At 49.5% G+C, this 10,000-nt stretch overlaps 1 protein-coding gene across 19 annotated transcripts in view; it reads right to left on the bottom strand.

Moving 5' to 3' along the window:
• Wdr62 (WD repeat domain 62) overlaps positions 1 to 10,000 on the bottom strand; it is a 155,922-nt gene that overhangs the window by 41,989 nt on the left and 103,933 nt on the right. For all 19 annotated transcript variants that reach the window (XM_086547531.1, XM_086547537.1, XM_086547539.1 and 16 more), the window contains one exon: positions 499 to 590. In XM_086547531.1, the coding sequence (XP_086403657.1) occupies positions 499 to 590 (92 nt within the window). The remainder of the gene's footprint in view (positions 1 to 498; positions 591 to 10,000) is intronic.

Here is a 10,000-nt window from a genome sequence, read left to right as displayed (position 1 = left end):
AGATCCCGAGAGAAGGAAGGGGTGCATTGCGCAAACATCCAGTTAGGCCGTCAACCACAGTCAGATTATCAGTCAGTCAGTCAGTCAGTCAATATCACTATACGAATATCTAAGTGATTCTACGACTAGCCAACCTGGAATCCAACCAATCAATGAAATAAACCAAGCTATACATACAACCAAACAAAGCACCAACCATACAAAACAAACAAACCAAACAACCCAGGGCAAACAAACAAGCAACCAGAAAGAGAAACAAACAAGCAACCAGTACGACAACCAAACAAGCCAAACCTATGAACCAAACACGCTAAAAACTAAGAACAAAACAAAACAAGCCAGCCAACCAACAACACTAGTTCATCATCCACCAAGTCGTCGTCGTCGTCGTCGTCGTCGTCGTCGTCGTCGTCGTCGTCGTCGTCGTCGTCGTCGTCGTTGTCGTCGTCCTCCTCCTCCTCCGTCCACACCAAACAAATCCTTGCACGTGGTACTTACCCAGCAGGATAGGCGACCTGTCCGGAGTGCGGGTCGCAGTCGAGGGCAGCGTTACTGGGGACGGTGAGGCCAAGCACGCGCTCGAGCTTCACCTGGAAAGGAAACAAAGAGGCCAAGGTTAGTGCGGATTCGCCTGTGTCGTGGATTTGTTGAGAAAGGGATTAACTGTTAGACGAAAGGGGCGGATATAGGACTATCCTCAGCCACTCTGGGTATGACCCGGAGAGAGCAGTTCTTGACCGCATAACAATAGTAACAATAACACAAATAATAGCATTAATAACAAAAGAAACACTGATAATGATATTAACCAAAAACACTTACAATAACAACAAAGAGCTGTGATAAAATAATAATAATAATAATAATAATAATGATAATAATAATAATGATAATAATAATAATAATAATAATAATAATAATAATAATAATAATAATAGTAACACCAACAATAATAATAATAGCAGCAGTAGTAGTAACAGCAGTAACAATAATAAAGCGACCGTCTAACAACAGGGCATTCCTTTGGTTGGTTCGTGTGGTTGAGTTGGCTCATCACTGCTCATCCACAGCTACACCAAGAATAACAGAGGTTAGAGTCCAGTCCTTATCAACAGCAACGAGCTACTGCAATATTCCATCTTAAAAAAAAAGAGAAGGACGAATATGTCGAATCCTCATTATCATGGGCTCAATCAAGATCACAGACGACGACGCGACGGCGTAACACCGAATACGGATCGGCCTTATGTCAATAGCGTGACGTCACAGATCGATCTTTGCCTTCATTATCGGTCGACACAATAGCATGCCATATGGCGCACCGCAATCGCTACTGATATCCGACTTGCAACACGAACCTAACGATGTACGTAATGCCAGCTGAGGCGAAGGGCGAGTTGCTGTGGAGTAGCTGCTTAAATAAATAAATAAATAAATATACAAATGAATAAGTAAATACACAAATATAAATATATATATATATATATATATATATATATACATATATATATAGTTAAACAACACGTAAATAGCATGTACATATGAATGCTCGGTTATGAGTATATGTTTATACGTAAGTCCAAAACTACACAGGAACGATCGCTCGCAGATGAAACGAAACGCGGCCGCACTAAGAATAATAAATAAAATCCTGACGTTTCGAATCCTAACCAGAATCCTGGCAAAACGAAATAGATTTTTTTTCTTTTTTTTAGTCGTCTGTCGAGGAGTCTCCCTGAGCTCGAAACGATTTATCATTCTTTTTCTTAGTGCGTCGGGGTTTCCCTTTAAGTGTATGTATTGCACTGTATATCTTCGTACACTGCATATCTGAACACTATATCTGAGTATACTGTATGAGTATGAGCATGTGTATGTGTATGTGTATGTGTATGTGTATGTGTTTGAGTATGTGTATGAGTATGTGTATGTGTATGTGTGTATGAGTATGAGTATGAGTATGAGTATGAGTATGTGTATGTGTATGTGTATGTGTATGTGTATGAGTATGTGTATGTATATGTGTGTATATGAGTATGTGTATGAGTATGTGTATTTGTATGTGTGTGCATGTGCATGTGTATGTATGTGTACGTGTGTTTCTCTCCCAGGATCTACCCCCCCTCCACTTCCCTCTTACTCCTTTTCCTCCCAAAAATTTACAATTCTAATCCTCCAACCTCGGGGGTCCCGGACAAGGAGAGCGACGGCCAAAACGAACCCACCGTACCAAACCGACCCCCCCCCCCGTCAAAAAAAAAAAAAAAAAAAAAAAAAAAAAAAAAAAATCCGGAAACGAGGGGAAAGGCCGTGGCCGTAACAACTACCCCGAGAGGCAAAAGGGGTAGGGAGGGGGATGATGCCCCAACATGGCGACGGCGACGACGGCGGCGGCGGCGGCGGCAGCGGTGGCTTCGAGGGCATCGGGGCAGCGGCGAGGGCGAAACGGAGAGACGACGATAAATTTCGCCTCGGACCGCCCCCTCCGTATTCAGATTAGCTCTCGCATCTGAATTTCAAACCGTGCCAATGAAGGATGTCTGGCGAGTCGGCCGTCACAACACGGCCTGACCAAGGAGGAACATAATCATACTGGGATGAGGAAGGAGCTTGCGGAAGGGTCCAAGACGGGGACTTAGATGCTGGGGAGCAGGAAGGGGAGGAGGGGGAGGAGGAGGAGGAGGAGGAGGAGGAGGAGGAGGAGGAGGAGGAGGAGGAGGAGGAGGAGGAGGAGGAGGAGGAGGAGGAGGAGGAGGAGGAGGAGAAGGGAGAGGAGGGAGGAGAAGGGAGAAGGAGGGAGGAGAAGGGAGAAGGAGGGAGAAGAAGGGAGAAGGAGGGAGGAGGAAAGGAAGGAGCGATGAAGGGAGTAAAGGAGGGAAGGAGGGAGGGAAGGAAGGAGAGAGGGAAGGAGGAAGGGAGGAGAGGGGGAGGAGGAGGAAAAGAGAGGAAGATGAGGAAAAGGAGGAAGAAAGGAGAGGAGGGAGGAGGAAAGGAGGGTGAGAAGAAAGCGGAAGCATGAGGAAGAAGCATAAATTAAGAGGAAGGAGGAGAGGAAGAGGGAAGCCCTCCGCCAGGTGAGATTCAAGCAGAGCATCACATTTGAACTGAATACTTCATAACAAGGGAGACGATGTAGTCTCTGCAAGACATGATCTGAAAGAAGAAAACGAAACGCCTCGGGATAACACGCACAGTTCATCCCGCAGACGAAACGACGGGGATAATGAGCTTGGAGATGGAGCGAGAGACAAGGCGCAGCTCCGCCATGGGGTGGTGGTGATAGCTCAAGAGATAGGAGCGACGAGAGACAGAAGCGAAGATGAGGCAGAGGGCGCGCGCTGGAACGGAGCGCCGCGGCGGGCCCTGTCCTCCATATAGGGCGGAGAGCCGCCCTCTGCGCATAACAATGTGGCAACGGGAGGGCGAGGAGGAGGAGGAGGAGGAGGAGGAGGAGGAGGAGGAGGAGGAGGAGGAGGAGGAGGAGGAGGAGGAGGAGGAGGAGGAGGAGGAGGAGGAGGAGGAGGAGGAGGGAGAGGAGGAGGAGGAGGAGGAGGAGGAGGAGGAAGAGGAGGAGGAAGAAGGAGAGGAGGAGGAAGAGGAGGAGGAAGAGGAAGAGGAAGAGGAGGAGGAGGAGGAGGAGGAGGAGGAGGAGGAGGAGGAGGAGGAGGAGGAGGAGGAGGAGGAGGAGGAGGAGGAGGAGGAGGAGGAGGAGGAGGGGAGGGGGAGGGGGGGGTAGAGAAGGAGGAGGAGGCACTGCGACGCACCTCGGGCTACTTACGGCTCTCTTCCCTTCCCTCACGTTGCCCCCTATACCCCACCCCAACCCCTGGCCCTCACATTCCCCGAAGCTTCATTAGCCTTCCTCCTGATACTTCTACCCCCCCCCTTATCCTAGCATAGAATCGAAATCTCCTAACACAGGACTCCTCTCGGCACAACTTGGGAGACTGGAAGCAAGGAGCAAAAGCAGGGGAGGGGCGCAAGGTCCCGCGGGACTTAGAGCAAGCGGCTTAAACCTTGGAAATGGCGTCGGCTGCTCGCATTTAAAAAGTGCGAGTGGCGAGACTCGCGCCTTGCCTTGTGCGAACTTTATAAAGTTACTGTAAAGCTCAAAGCATACTCAACTACACCTGCATATTCCTACTACTATTCAGTCACCGTAATGCGGATTAATCCAACACTAATCAATCGAAGTTGCAAAGTTTCTTTGTTTGTTTGTTTGTTTTCTTCCATAAAATAAGACTAGATGATCAAGACATGAGTTTGGAATTACTTGTCTCAATCTTCACGCCTAAGACCTGTAAAAAAAAATCCTGGTTCAAAATAGTCGAGGTTCAGATGCCTTACAGGAACGGTTTCTTCTTCCTGTACTTTTTTTCTTCTTCGAACTCCTAGACAACATCCTAATACATATGACTGAAGGTCATTACTCACTGCCCCATCTGCAAGGTTTATTTTGGCTCCTTTGCTTAATTAATAATACATCACGCATCATCTCCGTCAACTCATGATTCATAACTAAAGATCCCTGAGATGATGCGAGACAAGCACTTCTGCACCATCCTTGTTTACTCTTAACGATTCAAACAAAAGCGTCTTCCTGGAGTCCGTTTCGGCAGTTGTTTGGATCGCGGAGTACAATCGAAAGAAACAAATCGTTTGATGCGGACTACATATACGTCGGAGCATGGAATCTCTGGGTTGGGTATTAGCGTATACCCATTGCTTACCTTATACCTTGAATGGTTATGTATTCATAAAAAAAAAACATGTTAGGGGAGTATTTCCGACAGTGTGTATATATAATGTAGATTAATCATACAAACAAAAAACAATATGGGTTTATCATCACAGCTAATCTGCTGGAGACAGACAAACAAAAATTCACCCAAAGGAAAGGATAAGCTAACCATTCACGAGCTATTAAAGAAATGTGTCCTACATTGGAGAAATAAAGGAGCGAAACATGACACCACAAAACAAATTCCCCGGAGAGACCTTTGATCCGTGTGCGGATGATGCAGGTGGGCTTAAGCTATAGCCCACAATTTTAACAATAGCTCGGGATAAGGTAACTTGATACACCTTTTGCGGAAGGGGAGAGGCGAGGGTAAAGAGGGAGGGAGGGAGGGAGGGAGGGAGGGAGGGAGGTTTAGGAGGGAGGGAGGGAGGGAGAGGACAAAGGGATAGAGAGGGAGAGGGAGAGGGGGAGAGAGAGAGAGAGAGGGAGAGGGAGAGGGAGAGGGGGAGAGAGAGGGGGAGAGAGAGAGAGAGGGAGAGGGAGAGGGAGAGGGAGAGAGAGAGAGAGAGGGAGAGGGAGAGGGAGAGGAGAGAGGGAGAGGGAGGAGAGAGGGGAGAGAGGGAGAGAGAGGAGAGAGGAGAGAGAGAGGGAGAGAGAGAGAGAGAGAGAGAGAGAGAGAGAGAGAGAGAGAGAGAGAGAGAGAGAGAGAGAGAGAGAGAGAGAGAGAGAGAGAGAGAGAGAGAAAGCGGGGTGCCGTTAATACAGTCCCAATAATAAATACTCCAAGCCTAGAGAAGAAAAGATTTACATACATAACACATCCAAGTATTAACCTATATCAAGTACATTCCACGGCATTCAACAACAAATCATAAAACTGAGCTAGATACCCCCACCCCTCACCCCCACCCCCGCCTCGCACTCTCACGACAGACCTCGCCGGCCAGAATTCAATTTGAAGCGTTGCCTGAAATACGCTTAGGTTCCTGGCCCCGAGCGGCAGTTTTGGGACGAAATTGCCAATCCAACTTGTGACAAAAATGCAACATTGCTCTCGGAAATGCAAAACCACCAACAGAAACAAAAGTAATATTAACCCAAATTTCAAAATCAAGAAAATCATAAAGCACCAAGCCTAAGAGACCCAGCAGGTGCAACAGAGGCGAGAGGAAGGCGGGCTTAAACACACCGATAAACAAAGGCCTCGGACCCGTAAACAACAGCAGCGGAGTCCAAATGAAAAGTCCGGCCACCATGCTTCAAATGCACATACAAAACAGCACATTAAGGGCATGTAATGACGCCTACGTGAACCAGCATACACTAGCAGCATTAGGCTAACCTCTACCCCTCCACCCCTTACGTACACCTCGTCACGCCCCCCTCCCCCTAAACTTACAGGTACGGAATTATAGGCACGGTGATCGGCTCATACACGCCGTTGCCCCATAAAAATAAAAGGCACTTAGAGTCAACGGCGATTCCCCGAGACATACAACCTTCTCTGTGTCAAAAAATAAAGCTAAAGATAGTGTTCAATATCAAAATGGTCGTAGTTCTCCCTCTCGCCACCTCTGACTTAAAGTAATAACACAATAGTCGCGTACGACTGAATGTTTTATCAGATCATCTAAGTTCACGGCCCGTAAGAGGAAGGACAAATATGGCCCTCAAGAATCCCTCATTTAGCGAATTTCTTCAGAACCTACACATGCTACTTCAACTATATACCTGATTCCATTTACTTATTGTCCTTTCGCATATTTTCCACAACCTGTTCGTTTATTCAGAAGAAGAACAATGGCTACAAATGCTAGACCAAGGCAAACGGACATCAAGAAAAAAAAGAAAAAAATCCTCCGCGAGATACCCCGGGCCACATCGACAAATCAACATCAAAATCCCCTTCGCCTTGCAAGTCCTAGCCCGCCGCCCGATCCAGCTGGACGATCAACATGGCCATCTAATTAGAGAACTTTTCAGAGCGAGTTAAAGGCCGTTCGTCTCCGTCCGCGCGGCCTTGAGATGCCTCCTCCACAGGGCACGGCGCGGCGGAGGTCTAAGCCCTTCGCAGCTGCTCCGTCCGCTAGGCCGTGCCTGTCTCTCACGCCCACACTCCGTCATCAACGCCGCCCTCGACTCTGTTGTTCGATAATCCCGGCCTTGTCCACAGATAAAGTGTTATCGGCATTATGTAGGATTCCGGAGAAGTGGGAGGGGACCCTAATTCCGGACTATCAGCACATTACGACTAGGCTTATGTGACCTGCGCTATCGTAATCGTGTTTAGTCCATTCAATTAATTCATCGCGTCCATGAGAGTGGGCGGATGTCGGTTGAGCAGGCATGGTCAGTGTGAACATAACGTGTAAAGCTAAGGCTGAACTTGACATGAATGCGGGGTTGGGGGAGGAACGCAAAGAGAGAGAAACGCAACAACAGAAAGTAAAGTGGACGATAAGCATACGACTCCTGCATAATGGAACACCGCTTACTTGTCCCCCCGCATTGCACCATCGCAACGCCACAGCTGCGAAGCCTACGCGTAAACACGGTGATTTCCGTACCCCCCCCCCCCCAAAGCCTCTCTCATTATCTTCCTTACTTGACTCCCTCGGCACTACCCGACCGTCCGACCGAGCACCGTCCCCTCCACCTGCTTCTCCTCCTGGCTGGCTATATGACTTGAGTGACAGAGCAGCGTAACCTAATGGGCGTGGGCGTGGGCGTGAGTGTTTGGAGTGGGCGGGAGGGGGAGGAGAGCCAGGCCAGAAGGACCCTCGACCATGGCGTCACGCTCATAAATATAACGTTTGTTAAGTAGCTCACTCTCACGGCTCAAGATGGTTCCTGCCCTGTATGGCGTGTTCCCAAGCGGCTCCTTCGGCTATCCAAGCCGCATTTAGCCTTATATTTATGATGTTCGGACCTTTAACTCTCAACTGCCATTGTGTATTTATTTTCGAATAGATGTATAGAAAGATATGTAAAGTGTTTCGGCAAACAAAGAATAAAAATGGTTATATGAAAACATATAAAGGCGGTAGTCGAACCACACGGGGGTAACAAAGCTGATTTAAGCAACTTCATTTTCGTCTGTTAACGTTACTTTATGCTCTATCATCTGTATTTCCTTGCATGACACCCTCACCTCCCCCTAACAATGCTTCAATTTGTGCATGACACCCTCATCCTTCTCTTGTGCATAGCATTCGCCCGTTGAGACCAAAGAAGTAAACAACTTTTTTAAGCAGATGAAGACCTCTATATTGTTCCGAATAAAGAATGACCTGGAAATTTGAAAAATACGATAAGAGAAGATTCCTAGGACACCAACACCACCTTACGATATGAAAACATGGCACAAATTTCGTGACAGCCTGTCCTCGGTACTGTGCCAGGTTTCATGCCCATACATTTGATGGACAGTCTTGTGCAGCAGACTCAGCAAGACAATAACAAAGACTGCAAGACAATACAGTGTAATCCTTGCTACACACACAAAATGCTCCAGCCAAATCCTATCCGCCATAACAAAAGGATAACTCATGCTTCTCGGCCTCGTATGGGTAACGCCATCCCCGTAGCCACCTCGTCCCATGAGGAATATGGCAAGGGGCGGGATGGGATGGAATGGGGAGTGGGGTAGGGGGAGGGGGGAGCAACAGTGTATACAGTATACCCAGGTGTAGCGTGACTCTCCCTACCTGGGCGGCACCGTAGCACATGAATGGGGTAGGGGGGTTGGGGGTGGGGGGTCCTTAGCAGACAAATACGGCGCCTCAGAGATGGAATCGCAAAATTAGTACCCGGAAAAATCGCCACTTGGCATCACAAGGGAAGATACTGCCTTCAGCTCATTCTGTGCTTGTGTGAGGATATTCATGCACTGCACTGTATACGCAAGAGTTGCATATAGATATATATGTGGAGGAGAGGGGAGAGAAGAGGGAAGAGGAAGAGGAAGAGGAAGAGGAAGGGGAAGGGAAAGGAAAGGGGATGGGGAAGAGGGGAGGTAAGAAGAGGAAAAGAAAGGATAGGGAGGGAAAGGGAAAAGGTATGGGCAAATGGAAGGGGAAAGGCAAGGGGAATGGGAGAGAGAAAGGGGAGGAAAAGGCAGGGCAATCTAAAAGGGAATCGGAAGGGTTGGGGATGTGTGTGGAGGAGTGAGAAGAGAGGAGGGAGAGAGAGAGGGAGAGAAAGAGAGAGGGGAGAGAGAAAGAAGGGGGGAAAGGGAGGGAGGGGAGGGGAGGAGGGAGGAGGGAGGGAGGAGGGGGAGGGAGGGAGGGGGAGGGAGGGAGGGAGGGGAAGGGAGGGGAGGGGGAGGGGGAGGGGAGGGGAGGAGGGAGGGGGAGGGGGAGGGAGAGGAGAGGGGAGGGAGAGAGGAGGAGGGAGGGAGAGAGTGAGAGACAGAGAGAGAGAGAGAGAGAGAGGAGAGTGAGAGAGAGAGAGAGAGAGAGGAGAGAGAGAGAGAGGGGAAGAGAGGAAGAGAAAGAGAAGAGAGAGAGAGAGAGAGAGGGGGGAAGAGAGAGAGAGAGAGAGAGAGAGAAAGAAAGAGAGAGGGGGGAAGAAAGAGGAGAGAGAGAGAGGAGGAGAGAGAGAGAGAGAGAAGAGAGGGGAAGAGAGGAGATGTATACGAGAGAGGGGAAGGAGTGAGTATAGGGCCTAGTGAGATGAGCCGCCCAGGTCACGATCGGGAGTTCCGAACATGATTGTCTCGTGCCTATCACTTTCACTTCCCGCCATGCCATAGGGGAAGGGGAAGGGGGGGGGGGGGGAGAGGGGATGTTGCAGACTAACCATACCGCGGGGCAAGGGGGGAGTAGATGTTGAAGACTCCCACTCCAAAGGGAGTTGAGAGATGAAGGGGCGTGGTGCAGAAGTAGAAGAGAAGAGGACGAGGGAGGGATGCTGGAAACTACCACTTGTAGGGGAGAGAGAAGGGAGAGGAAGAGAGAGAGGGGGAGAGGGGGAGAGGGGAGAGGGGGGGAGAGGGGGAGAGAGGAGAGGGGGAGAGGAGAGGAGAGGAGAGGAGAGGAGAGGAGAGGAGAGGAGAGGAGAGGAGAGGAGAGGAGAGGGAGGAGAGAGAGAGGGAGGAGAGGGAGGGGGAGGGGAGGAGGAGGGGAGGAGGGAGGGGAGGGGAGGAAAGGGAGAGGGAGAGGGAGGAGGAGAGGGAGGAGGAGAGGGAGGAGGAGAGGGAGGAGGAGAGGGAGGAGGAGAGGGAGGAGGAGAGGGAGGAGGAGAGGGAGGAGGAGAGGG

The sequence above is a fragment of the Penaeus japonicus genome, unplaced genomic scaffold, assembly GCF_977035675.1.
Source record: "Penaeus japonicus unplaced genomic scaffold, GWHDUDI00000001_assembly GWHDUDI00000019, whole genome shotgun sequence".
NCBI lineage: Eukaryota > Metazoa > Arthropoda > Malacostraca > Decapoda > Penaeidae > Penaeus > Penaeus japonicus.
The sequence above is the reverse complement of the archived record's forward strand: the minus strand, read 5'-3'. Positions and strand labels throughout refer to the sequence as shown.